This window comes from Carassius gibelio, chromosome A16 (genome assembly GCF_023724105.1).
Source record: "Carassius gibelio isolate Cgi1373 ecotype wild population from Czech Republic chromosome A16, carGib1.2-hapl.c, whole genome shotgun sequence".
In the NCBI taxonomy this organism is placed as follows: domain Eukaryota; kingdom Metazoa; phylum Chordata; class Actinopteri; order Cypriniformes; family Cyprinidae; genus Carassius; species Carassius gibelio.
In genome coordinates this window covers 3904251-3918193 of record NC_068386.1, presented here as the reverse complement: position 1 = coordinate 3918193, position 13943 = coordinate 3904251, and the positions used below count along the sequence as shown (strand labels likewise).

At 39.6% G+C, this 13943-nt stretch overlaps 2 protein-coding genes across 2 annotated transcripts in view; one reads left to right on the top strand and one right to left on the bottom strand.

Moving 5' to 3' along the window:
• LOC128030374 (protein rapunzel-like) overlaps positions 1-3356 on the top strand; it is a 22550-nt gene extending 19194 nt beyond the window's left edge. Inside the window, exon 3 of the mRNA XM_052617935.1 lies at positions 167-3356. Within this exon, the coding sequence (XP_052473895.1) occupies positions 194-1369 (1176 nt within the window). The 5' untranslated portion in view covers positions 167-193 and the 3' untranslated portion in view covers positions 1370-3356. The remainder of the gene's footprint in view (positions 1-166) is intronic.
• Positions 3357-7097: 3741 nt separating this feature from the next.
• LOC128030375 (1-phosphatidylinositol phosphodiesterase-like) lies at positions 7098-13943 on the bottom strand. Its single transcript, XM_052617936.1, has 3 exons — positions 13893-13943; positions 13616-13668; positions 7098-8323 (listed from the first exon to the last, which is right to left on the bottom strand). Exons 1-3 carry the CDS (start codon positions 13911-13913, stop codon positions 7489-7491), a joined length of 909 nt encoding a protein of 302 aa, XP_052473896.1. The 5' UTR covers positions 13914-13943; the 3' UTR covers positions 7098-7488.

Below are 13943 nucleotides of genomic sequence, written 5' to 3'. Positions count from 1 at the left end.
ACTCATCTACATATTATCTGGCCTTAGGGTGAGTACATTTTCAGCAATTTTTGGGTGAACTATTCCTTTGAATTTAATACAACTTTAACATGCTGAAATTACAATAATGGTGTTTCAAGTATTATTTCTTATGTCATTTATTATGCAATGATCTAATTTTAAACAGATACATTTTAGCTGTTGAAACTGAAAGATGGCTGAGCAGCTGCAGAAACTTGTTTCACAGAAGAAGGATGTTGTCGAGACAGTCATGGAAGTGTTTGAGCAGGGCGCAGAAGTGGTGGCCAGCATCGCTGGAGATCTGTTCCCCATGTTCTCCATCGCAGCTCCGATCGTGAAGCTGGCGCTGGATAACGTGGAAAGCAAGGAGGCCGAGTACATGAAGGAGCAGTTCCAGAAAGTGCGAGATCGCCTAGAAGTCGTTTCTGAAGAAGTCCAGCAGATAAACCAGGAGATCAAGAAGAGCGGCGTGGATGCCACCTACTTCTCCGTAGAGGAGAACCTGACCAACCAATTCCGCAAATTCATGGACGTCCTGAATGCGAAACCTAAATTCAGAGAGGTCAGAAAGAAAACGTTCCTGGAGCACTACAACAGGACAGGGGGTGATAAAAACCTGCACACACTTTATAACGCCGTAACCGGCGATAACTTCTCAGGAGAGTCTGTGCTGGAAATCACGCTGAATTACGAGCAGAAGAGCCGCAGAGTGGTGGAGGAGTTTTGCGCTACCCTCAAAAAGTTGTTCTGTGTCGGTTTGATCGCCTTACTGGGACACTCAGCACTGAAAGGCGATGACGATGAGGAGAAGCTGCTTCAAGACTGGAGCGAGAGGATGAAAGTGGTGCAGGATAAAATGAACGTCGTGATTGAAGACTGCATCAACAGCTTTCCGACGCAGGCCGAGCTGGACGCCAAACGCATAGTGAGAGACCAAAGCGACAAAAGCAACCAGCAACTGGCCGACTTGCTGGTAGAGCACCTGAAAAAGAAGTACGACTGGGTTCGCTGGTCAGTCCGTGTCTTTAACTCCCCCACCGGCCTGTTAACCAAAAAGAAAGACTTCCACGGTTTGACGGGAAAGAGCCGCTTTCAGGTGCCATCGTCAGATGACAAGCTAAACGTTGTGGTCTCCTACAGCGCCTCGCCTGAACCTGTCGATAAAGCCCGGATACAGAGCCTGATTTCAGAGCAGAAGAAGGTCAAAATGACGCCGTTGGCTGAACAGCTTTTTGAGACAATCCCGGTCTGTGTGGTTCACACAATCAAGACCTCATGCAAAGATCTGGGCTTCTCCAGCAGCTTCTCTGACGAGCTGCACTTCTTTGAAGAATTCAAGAACTTCCATGTCTTTATTCATTCAGCTTAAACAAGGAGGAGACATAGAAAGATTAACAGCCAAGCAGATGTTGTAGGATGATATTTGAATCAACCACTATAACTATACTACTTTACCTCTGTAAGGTTATGACTAATGACCAAAATTAACTATTGTACTCTACACTTTTCTTTCTTTTTTCATCTTTTTTTTAATCTCTGCTTGTTTTAAAGCTGTAAATTAACACTTTAATATATCAAATTTGTGTTTTAATATACCAAGTGTTTTGTACTCCCATATTATTGTATTTAGTAGGTGATGGTAGTGTTTTAGGGACTAGGCTGGTAATACAAGTAGTCTCAAACAGCTCCCCAACAAACCGTCCAGGTATGCAACATGTTTGCACAGTTGTGTTTAAAAGTTAAAAACACTTAATGCTAGGTTTGACAAAGTTTTCCAGGTTTTTAAATTCAAGTCTTTGACATTCTTAAGCAAAACTGAATATTTACTTATTTTAAGTAAAGTAGTGCTGTCAAATGATTAATCAGCATATATTTTTAGATAATATGTGTGTGTGTACTGTGTATATTATTATGTACATCTAAATACACACACATGCATGTATATATTTAAGAAAAATGTTTTGTTTATATATAAAATATTCATATTTATATACAATTTATATTTTAAATATATACACGCAAACATGTAAATATATTTTAAATATATGCATATATGTCTGTGTATTTATATATACATAATAAATATACACAGTACACACATATATTTTATAAAAAATTAAAATAAACTTTTTGGATGAATTGCTTGACATCGCTAATTTTAAGTTCTTACCTATGATATAAAGTAATGATTAAGATAAATAAATATCAAGTGACAAAACAAACTAAATCAATTAAAGGACAAAAAGTGGGCTAACATAAGCAAAGCATAGAAAAAAAAACTATAAAAAACATTTTTACAGGGAGAACTTTTGGAAGAAAATTTGTTTAGTTTTCTCAGTTTGTATGAAATAATCAGTACATGTAATATTTGGATGAACTTTTGATTACAAAGTCTGCACACATTTTTCAACTGTGTTTTTTTTACAGTATGTGTGTTAGCAGGGGTTGCTACACCATTTTGTTCTGTGCCAATTCCTTTATTGTTATTTAATCAATTTCAGATTGAACTTGCCCCAAAACAGCATGTCAAAACAAAACTTTACATCTTGGGAAGGTCTCTTTCTATCTAATTGACAGTTCTTAACTGTGATTTAAAGGTGAACCAGACTGTCTGGTGAGGTTACTCTAGAGCAGATTTCACTACAATTAAAGGTTTAGGCAAAAAGCTGCACAAGAGACCACTACAGTTTATAGATTCTGACTGTGCACAGAGTTCTCTGTTGTTCCTAATCTAAATACATGCATTCAGCAAGGAAGCATTCAATTGATCAAAAGTGACAATAAGGATATTTATAATGTTATAAAAGATTTCTATTTCAGATGTATATTTAGCAAAGAATCAACACTGGTAATAAATGTTTCTTGAGCAACAAATCAGCATATTAGAATGATTTCTAAAGGATCATGACACTGAAGACTGGAGGAATGATGCTGAAAATTCAGTTTTGGATCACAGAAATAAATTACATTTTAAAATATATTCAAATAGAAAACAGTCATTTTAAATTATATTAATATTGACAATATTACTGTTTTTACTGTATTTTTGCTCAAATATGCAGCCTTGAGCATAAGAAACTTCTTTCAAAAACAATCACTTGTTCATAATTTTTTATTTTAGTGCATTCCTGTAGTCTACTAATGTGCCTTCTAAGCACCCAAGTTGACACGAAAAACAAGTTCACGCTAATTAATTTACTAATGGATCATTCCAAGTGAAATCATATCAAAGCAGTATCTGTCAAATCTGCTATTACTATAAAACATACAGATTTATACACACTTATTGCTGACATAAAGAAGAATGCAGCCTACATTTTCTCTTGCTGTTGTTTAATAAACAATCCATAAATCAGTCTAATGTTTATTATATATATTATTGTGTCTGTGTGTTTGACATCATTACTTTTCAAACGCTCACAGTAGTGACAGAATCCCCTTCCACCACATTATTAGCAAGTGTAGCATAGGATGTTCAGTCATCATGACTTTTGGATATATATGTATACAGAGCTGAATAGTGATTGGTATTATCTTCCTTGCATACTATTTATAACCCGTATGCAGCTGACTGATGATGTGAAACAATGTGACATTTCACTTACACAGAGCCAAGGCTAAAATACAAGCTAACTGAACATGTCAGTACTGTCCTTTAGCTGCCTTGCAAGCAGTGATATTTCCAATCATTGCATCAGTTGTTATATATGTTGCAAATTATGAATCATACTTCTAGTGAAATTCTCCCGATTGCATTTTTAGACATCAAACTAGTCATTGGTGGACAATTGTGATGTTCTACGTCTTCTTTTGTTTCACTGGACAGAAAAAGATTTACTGTGTAATACCCATCAAACCCTGTAATTATGCACAATTATGTAATTATTATCTCAGGATTTGTCCTATGATGGGGTCAAAAACAAACCTAGAATAGAAAACAAAAATGCCAACAATTAGTATGTAAAAGCAAAGACAACAACATTATAAATGATATTATAAAATCTGTAAAAACAGGGCAAAATGGAATCTATTAATATAAAGGAATTCATTTTTTAAAGGTGTTTTACCTGTATTTAGAATTTTGCATGGTTAACGGAAATATCTGTAAAATTACTAGACCTATTTTATTCATTTATTATTACAGAAAATTATTTTTCGAACTGTAAATAAAACCATTATTAGGTTTTCAAGAAAATATATTTCATTCTTTCTGATTTCTAAATTTCATGCTTAATCAACCATTTCTTTATAAGTAATTTAGAATGATAATCTTTATCTTTGATGTCAGCTAATATGCACATTAAATTGCTGAAGTCTCTTTAAAAGAACGACGGCACTTCCCTGTTGCACAACTGCTTGAGCAGTCACTGAGGAAGAAATCTGTGGTGTTCTGGTGCTTTCTGCAATCAGCAGCTCCTCATCACTGCATCTGGACAGAGTAAATACTGCAGCAGCTGCTTTGTGTCAGTAGTATATTACAGCCAAAAACCTTTAGCTTACGTCACAGCCCAGCAAAACCACATCTGGCAGGACAAAAGCTATGAAGACACTTTTCAAAATCAATAAATTTAATCCGTTTCTTTTACAGCGAACCAACTGACAGTTGGGAAAGTGCAACTTAAACACTCCAACAAACCATGATTGGCTACTTATAATTGCTTTTCAGAAACAAGTCATTAAATCTCATCACCGACAAATCTGAAACATTGTAGATTTGAGGATACATCTCCATAAAACTCTTTACTTGACACAATTGAATTCAGTTTCACATTAGCAGCTAACATTGTGATACTTTAGGCATAAAAATACATAACCCACACACAATTAACTATTTTAGCTGTCCTTTTCTAGAACTGAATGGAATGGAAATATATATATAGAGAGAATATAGAGATCCACCGAAGCTTAGGGGAACTCCCAACCTCCTCTGTAGGTGCTTGTGGATTTTCTCCTGATTCCTTCTACAACTGATGAGGGGAACTCATAGAGTGTGAGGAGTCAAATGAGCCTGTGCAGAAGGCCATGCTGGTGATTTGAATTTGCCGAGGAGTCCAGACCTATCGATCTTCTTCAACCATTCTTCGACTTGCTTCATTGGTACCATCTTTCAGTGATGCATTGAACCCCTTTCTAGGGATTACAGGGTTGTCGAACTTATTTGTGACTCTGCTCTTCCTGATCGCCAGCCTTCTGGACTTCCTGACTTAAATAAAAACCTGGCCCAAGTGTCTATGTTGTCCAGGGATGCCAATACCCATCTCACTTGAACATGTGTCACAGTTGTTAAAGTTAGGTCAGCCATAAAATCCCACTGGGATTCCCTTCTGGAAATCCAGCCAGTTGGTTGTAAACATCAGTTTGATCCCCGTAGACAGCTGGTGATCATTCTTTGAATAGCAACTAGTATGTGGTAATACTCGAGCCTGAGCTGGATGACGCTGTGTGGAATAGTGCCATAAACATTTACTAGATCTAACCAGACCACTGTTAGATCACCTTCTAGATCACGAGCTAGATCACGAGTGTGACCAGCTGTTTTTGAGATTTTAGGATTCAGGACTTGGTCTTGAATGCCCGAAATAGCTACCTGGAAGCAATGCAAACATGACATTCTCTATTGATTTGATACTTTTTTCCAAAGTGATGTATTTGCTGTCAAAACAATTAACACAGCTATCTAAATGCAAACTTAACCAAAATGAAGCACTGCAATTACAAATGCATTTATGTATATTTTTTTTTAATTAACATTAAATTAGTTAATAAGTTAATTAATTAATCATTAATTAAGCATGGTGTTATCTATTGGTTATAAAACATTCAGCTATAGATGCACAAATACATGAGTGAGATTTCATGTTTATTGAAACACTTTCAATAACTAGACTGTGCTCTACTCTAAAAGTGAAAGTGACATACAGCCAAGTATGGTGACCCATACTCAGAAATCGTGCTCTGCTTTTTAACCAATCCAAAGTGCACACACACAGCAGTGAACAGACACACTGTGAACACACACCCAGAGCAGTGGGCAGCCATTTATGCTGCGGCACCCGTGGAGCAGTTGGGGGTTCGGTGCCTTGCTCAAGGGCACCTCAATCGTGGTATTGAAGCTGGAGAAAGCACTGTACATGCACTCCCCCCACCTACAATTCCTGCAGGCCCAAGACTCAAACTCAAAACCCTTCAATTGTGAGTCCAACTCTCTAACCATTTGGCCACGACTTCCCTTTATACAACATACATATGTGCGTGTGTTTGCTGTTGTACAGTACATGACTTATGCTGAATTATTGATCCTGGCTTTCATTTACATCTGGAAGAGAATTTAATCTAAGTTGCATTTTATCTGCATTACATTCTTGCTTCTCTTGCATCAAAGGGGAAAACGAAAGGTGTGAAATTGTTGAATACATATATACTTGACAAGCCCATCTCTTCTCTCTCTCCTTATCCTCTTCTCTTTTTCTGACATCCTCCTCTCTGCTCATCTCTTTCTACCTGTTCCACTTTTCTTCTCTCTCATTGCACCCCTTTTTCCACCCAGTCCACCACTTTTAGGCTTACACCTCTTTCTTTACCTATCCCCCCTTTTTTGCACATTATATCTTGCTTTTGTGATACAATTGTGATACATGTAAACAATTAGATAAACTGTGTTTCCTGCGTTGTGGGTTTTATTAAGGAAACAGTTAATAATTTAGGGTCAACTGAAAATATACCATGTGCATTTGATGATATGAGCTTTGTATGTTGAGTTTGGACAAATCGTACAGAAATGTTTGTGATTTGTCTAAAACATATGAACATAGCTGCAATTTTTCAAATACTTATATTTTAAGGTATTGGTTGTATTGATCATGAAAACATTTAAGAATTGTGTGCACAGTGTTTTGGGAAAATTATTCACATGATTGGTAATTTGTTTGATATATGAAATCTTGCAGTCTGTTTAGGATAGTTAAAAATTGTTTGGATTACTGCGTTAACTATTTTGTGAACAGTGACCTCAGTTTGGAGATATGTGTCAAATCAATTGAGAAAAACTCTATTGAATTTCACATGACTCAGAAAATCACAGATCAGAGCAGATCATGCTAATTTCAGGTTTATTCAACTCATCTGCTGTTGTCAAGACTACATGGTTTAAAGTTAAAAGAAAAAGCTTGATAACCAGAAAAAAAAACACAGAAAAAGGTAAATATATCACGGAGCCCCGCACATAACATTCAAGAAAAAAATTTATAAATAGTGCGCACGATTTAGTAATTCATTCCCTCATTGTACTTAAACGTGCACACGATTACCATTTACTACTATTACCTAAAAAATGTTTCCCTGAATGCCATGTCATGTGCAGGGCTCCGTAATTTTTAAATATAGACAAGGCGGCAATGATGCTTTGTCATTAATAAAATAGAAAATGCACACTTCTGTCCCACTAAAGTGTATGCTTAATTAACAAATTGTACTGTAAAAATGACAGACTTATATGCCTACCTGTTTATTAAAATTTATGACCATTTGTATTAAATCAAAGCCTGGAAAGTCCATGGCTATAACCCCAAAACAAAACTCTTTTTTTTCTTCATAAGCGCCTTTGAGATTATTATATAGCCAAAGGTTGATTTCTTTTGCCAAGTGTTTTGGGGAGTTGTCTACCCTTAAAAAAGGAAAACCTGTGCCGCTTGAATAGTTCAAAACAACATAACCAGATCTGCATGCTTCTATAGCCTCATTCAGATGGGCAATGATTTTATCTTTCTTTTTTTCTACATTTCCTACTTTATAGTCACCATGTTTATCAGTTTCATTTAGAGAGACACCCAGACTAAAGCTATTTTTTTGTACGAAAACAACCTTTCCTCTTACATTTTGAATTCTTGGTATTTCATTCTCAACCCAACTATTAGAATCAGATTTAAGCTGGGATATAACACGATCTGGAAATGTGCTGCTATGCTTAAGTCTGACCAACACTGTCTCTGTTTGGTGTATAGATAAAAAGTTCTTTATTGTGTTGAAAGCATCAAAGAATGTTGTACGTTGGGAAAACGGTCCATGCACAACTTTCAGATCATCTCCAGACACTCTCAAGTCGAAGTAGCGTATGCCGGCATTTAGCTGGTGCTGTAGCGACCATGCCTGACATTCTGCTGCTGGTCCTCCATGAAGGGCCAAGCTGTCATGTGTACCAGGAATAGTGATGTGAGAAATGAACATGTTATCATCCAGCATTTTCATCCAGCCAATGTCATAATTTTCAGGGAGATGGAGTGTATTTTCATCATTAAACACTTGTTGCTGACTACTCTTGTGCAGTCTGTGGAACAGAATATCAGTTCAACAATTCTCAACATAAAAATCAGCTTTTCATATCATTATACATACAGACCTGTTGTTGGAGATAAGGATTTATTTAGATGGTGATTTTTTCATAAACTTGTTAATTTGATTGTGAAATGTTTGTTTTTCCGATTCTAAAATGTGTGTAAATTCATGTATTTTGTCTTTTAAACATGTGTACTGATCATGTTAGTTGATCAGCTCCATCATGCTAATTTACACTACAATACATAACGTACTCTGTTACGAACGTAACCTCGGTTCCCTGAGATACGGAACAAGTATTGCGTATGTGGAAAAGCTCCTTTTTTCCTCGATACTGAAGTCTTTTTTCAATAATGCAGTGCAACTGCACTGCCATCGGTTTAATCTGTAAACCTTTTTAAACCAATGACAGCGCTGCATAGCTGCGCAAGCCTGTGGCGATGCAGCACGCCAAAATGGCTGTATAAGCAGGCAAATCTCCATATTAAATCAGGTCATATGACTGAAGTGACGACACTGAAGCCACAGCCTCGTGGCATGGCATATAACGCAGTACTCGTTCGGTATCTCAGGGAACCGAGGTTACGTTCGTAACAGAGTAGATTCCCTTTTGATACTTCACTCATACTGCGTATGGGGAACGAATTCAACCGCACCGTGCCACGGTAGGGAATGACAAAACTTTTCTTGAACACCTTGGGGTCCAGGGATAAGTGAGAGGGCCGGAGCCGTCGAACCCTTAACGCTACACTGATAAGAGGGAGCTAGCTCCCTGGAGGTGGCATGATGACGGGGTCTGATAGAGGCCATCATATCAAACCAAAAGAACCCGAGTGTGCAAGGTCGGGATGTCCAGGTTATAGAATCTGACAAAAGTGGACTGCAAGGACCAGCCGGCCACCTCACAGATGTCCTTGATAGAGACACCACTAGACCAGACTCCTATGGGGCACTCAAGGCCCATGGAGGAGTAACATTAAGCGATAGCGTCGAGTATCAAATGCGAGAGGCGTTGCTTTGAGACTGAAGACCACCTTGGTGCGGTCCCCAAAGCAGACAAAAAGCTGGTCAGATTGCCTGAATGGCTGTGACCTCTCAATGTATATCCTCAAAGCCCGCACTGGGCAGAGTAAATCCAGCTCTCGCTCACCTGACGATGGAGGCAGAGCCGAGAGGGAAATTACCTGTGCTATGAATGGTGTCGAGAGCACTTTAGGGGTGTAGCCATGCCTGGGTTTTAAAATGACCTTTGAGTCATTGGGCCCAAACTGAAGGCATGCAGGGCTCACCGAGAGGGCCTGTGGGTTGCCAACACGCTTGACCGATGCTAGAACAAGTAGCAGAACGGTTTTGAGCATTAGGGGCCAAAGGTCAGCTGACGGTAGCGGCTCAAAGGGAGGTCCTTTGAGTGCTCCAAGGACCGTGTGGAGGTCCCAAGTGGGAACGGTGAGAGGACGCGGGGGCTTCAACTGCCTAGAACCTCTCAGGAAACGCACAATGAGGCTATTTCGACCCACAGATTGGCCAGCAATAGGAGCCTGAAATGCGAAAAGTGTAAAGATGGAGGCTGGGCCAGTTGTGGGCCAGCACATCTATGTCCTTTGAAAATAGGTTGGGCAATGAAAGTTGTTTCCTGAGGTAAAGAGGTCAACCTCTGCCTTCCAGAAAATCTCCCAGATTTTCCCAGCCTGGGTAATGCCCATTCCAGGAGGCGCTTTGCCAGTGCACAGAGGTGGCTGGACGAAAGGCCACCTTGGTGATTTGTGTAGGACACCAATGTCATGCTGTCCGACTGGACTAGGACGTGGCGCCCCTTCAGGATCGCCTGAAAGAATTGAAGGGCTTGTTCTACTGCCAGCATCTCGAGGCAGTTGATATGGAGATGGCTCTCCTCGTGTGACCACAAGCCGAAATCAACTGATTGTAGAGGTACTCCACTGCTGAACCAAACAGAAGCCATCAGCCCTAGCATCCTCTGAAAGAACTTGGAGCTCGGAGAGCACGCTCTGGTGATATGACCACCCTCATATGGACTGAGTCGAAAACCGCTCCCTGGAACGTAATAGGTTGGCTGGGGAGCAGTGAGCTCTTGGCGAAATTAACCCTGAGTCCTAGGCACTCTAAGTGGCTCAGGAGCACGGATCTGTGGTAGTCTAGCTCAGTTCGCGACTGGGCTAGAATTAGCCAGTTGTTGATAGTTCAGAACATGGATTCCCATCTGTCTCAGAGGGGAAAGCACCTCGTTCATGCACTCCATGAAAGTGCGGGGAGCTAGAGACAGCCCGAAGGGAAGGACTGTATATTGGTAAGCCACACCCTTTAATGTAAATCTCAAGAATCGTCTGTGATGGGGGGACTATCTGGATGTGAAAGTAAGCATCTTTCAGGTCCAGCGAGAAGAACCAGTCCTCGGGGCAAATCTGCCACAATCCTTTGCCGCGGGCCCTGATGTCTAGGCAGTTTAATGCACTTAGCTGGGTGCTGCTCCTTAGGGGGCGCCACCTGGGGGGTAGAATGGGACAGGCTTGCTCTGTTGCTGAGATTGCACAGCCCTGGGGCGACTCGAGGTAGAGCTGGAGTGCTTGGGCAGGAAGTGTCGCATGGCCTGGGACGACTTCTGTGCTGCAGTGAAGCGCTCTGTGAAACCTTCAACGGCTGGCCCAAAAATACCGGATGGAAAGACTGGGGTTTTGAGAAAGACCACTTTGTCGCTCTCCTTAATTTCCACCAGGTTGAGCCAGAGGTGGTGCTCCAGCACAACCAGGTTGGCCATAGACCGTCCGATGGCCTAGGCCGTGGCTTTCATGGCGTGCAGGGCCAAATCTGTGCAGCTGCGTAGGGCTGTGCAAAAAATCAAATGCGATTTTCATGCGCATCTCATCAGACGGGGGCCCGAGGGGCGGGATCGCTTTCATTAAAGAGGCGAGATTCATACTCTCACAAAAGCAGCATAAGGTCTCGGTGAGCGTCGCTTCAGCGTGGGCTTTACCCAGGCAGAACACGCACTCACCATGGACGTCATCCTCGTGCAGAGGAGCTCTGCATGTGCCACATCTGTGGCCCGGCATGGCCACTGCCGTTAAAACGGCATTAGAAATCGCTCTTTTAGATCTGTGAAAACGACTGGAAATTGCTCTTCTGGTATCGCCGGATGGCGGCAGGAGATCGTTAAGAAGCGCCCAGAAGTGAGAAGTGGGCGGCCCGAGATTGGCGCTGAAGAGCGCCTGTCTTCGAGAGTGGTGATTTGCCTGCTTATATAGTCATTCGCCCCGCCCATTTTGGCGGGCTTTGGCGCGCTGCATCGCCACAGGCTCGCGCAGCTACGCAGTGCTGTCATTGGTTTAAAAAAAGTTTACAGATTAAACCAATGGCAGTGCAGTTGCACTGTGTTATTGAAAAAAGGCTTCAGTATGAGGAAAAAAATTTGCTTTCCCCATACGCAGTATGAGTGAAGTATCGAAAGGGAACAGAGTCTGTCAGATTTAGTCTGCCTGTGCTCATAAGCATGATTAAGAGTTCAGTTGATAGGGAATGTATGCACTGAAAACATTTATAGCTTAAATGCACCAAGTTGCTTAGTGTGTCACAAATGTATTAATGTAAATGCAAATGGAAATTTAGGGGAAACAAACCCTTTCAGCTTTACAGGGCCAGGAGTCAGAAAATCATAAAGTAAAACTATACAGCTAGTAGGGCCTTAGTGCAATCCCTTGTACAAAAATAATGTGAAAACAAATGTACATAAATGCACAAGAAGCAAAAATAAGCCCTATAGTGAATAAATAAAATAAATATAGTAAAATGTATTTGCTTGAGATTGTCCCATAGACTGCCAAGTAAGTTACACAGTCATGGTCCAGAAAAGTATGAAAAGCATCCTCAGAATAGTCCATCTGCCATCAGCACTGTTGGGAACGTTACTTTAAAAAAGTAATTAGTTATAGTTACTCACTACTTGTTCAAAAAAGTAACTGAATTAGTAACTGAATTACTCTATAATAAAAGTAACTCGTTACCAGAGAAAGTAACTATTTGCATTACTGTAAAAAAAATACAGTAATGGCACGTGTGTTGGCATCTGTGAAAAACACTGTCTCTGATTGGCTACCATGAAACACATGACTCTGCCTTAGCCAATCATAATCGCTTATCTCATTATTAACCCACCTCCTCACTCACTGTGTGAGCCAGGGGTCCGTTCGGATTGCATAGTTTATTAAATCAATGCATAGTAACGCACCACATTTAACGTTCAGTAACGTTAATGGCATTTGTAACGACGGGAAAAGTAATTAGTTAGATTACCCCGTTACTGAAAGAATTACGTCGTTACCTAACACCGTTGTTTTAAACGCCGTTATTCCAAACACTGGCCATCAGTAGTTCAACTGTAACATTATGAACCAACGAGAATAGTTTGTGTACACAAATAAAACCAAATATTGACTTTATTCAACAATTGCTTTTACAACAGTCTCCTCTGTGTCTCTCCATATCACTGTATGCTGCCTATGCTCCTCTGAGTCAGCCGCCCCACAAGGATGCGCTGTTTGCTTTCAAAAGCATAAATACACATAGAAAAAGCACATCATTGTGGCTCGGCTGATACAGAAGAGCATACACCGCATACAGTGATATGGAGAGACACAGAAGAAACTGTTGTCAAAGGAATTGTTAAATAAAGTTGTTATTTTTGTTTTATTCGCATACAAAAACTATTCTCGTCACTTCGTAATGTTAAGGTTGAATTACTGATGGCAGATGGACTATTCTGACCAAGTCTTTCATAGTTTTCTGGACCTTGACAGTGTAACTTACTTGGCAGTCTGTGGGGCAGTCTCAAGCCTCCCAGCTTTCATCCAAAATATCTTAAATTGTCTTCCAAAGACGAACAAAGCTTTTAGGGGTTTGGAATGACATAGGGTAACTAATTAATGACAACCTTTTCATTTTGGGCTGGAGTATCCCTTTCATATTAAGAAATGTGCATTGTGCACAAGTAGTTCTCCAAATAAAGTTGAATTATAATTTTATATCAGTAAGTCTAGAGTAAATATGTTAAAAGATTTGAACTACATTTAGTATGAAATAAATGTATTTTACATGCATTACTTTTTTTTACTAGGGGGACCACAGAAATGAAATAAAAATAGTTTTTATTAAAGTCCTCATTCAGTCCTTTGGTTGATCAGTAGTTATCTTTCTAATTTCAAAGGCCAATAATCTTTTTGTCTTTTTGTCAAATGAAAATAAAATGCATTAATTTAGTGATTTTCATACTCACAGCAGCATTAGGATACACATAATTTTTCCAGAAACTCCCATCCTCTTCATTGTCTAAGGTCAGCACAGAATAAAACAGTACAGAACTGCATTTATACAGTTTTTTAATATTATTATTATTATAATTTTTTAACAAATATCACATTATTTTGACAAAATATAAACATTACTTTTATGCTTTTTCATATTTGTTATGGCTTTATATGTTTAATGGTCAATTAAATTTAGTTTTTACTAAACAATTGTTACTGGTACAACAAAAAAAGATAAAATAATACCTCACACTTTTTGATGGACATCCGAGTGTCGATCACAGCAGTGTTTTTAGT

Excerpts from the sequence above, each read along its gene's own strand:
- LOC128030375 (XM_052617936.1), bottom strand. The coding sequence starts at position 13,913 with ATGTCCATCAAAAAGTGTGAG. Across the intron at positions 13,669-13,892 it reads TGTCCATCAAAAAGTGTGAG|ACAATGAAGAGGATGGGAGT; the intron begins GTATTATTTTAT and ends TGCTGACCTTAG. Across the intron at positions 8,324-13,615 it reads ATGTGTATCCTAATGCTGCT|ACTGCACAAGAGTAGTCAGC; the intron begins GTGAGTATGAAA and ends TCTGTTCCACAG.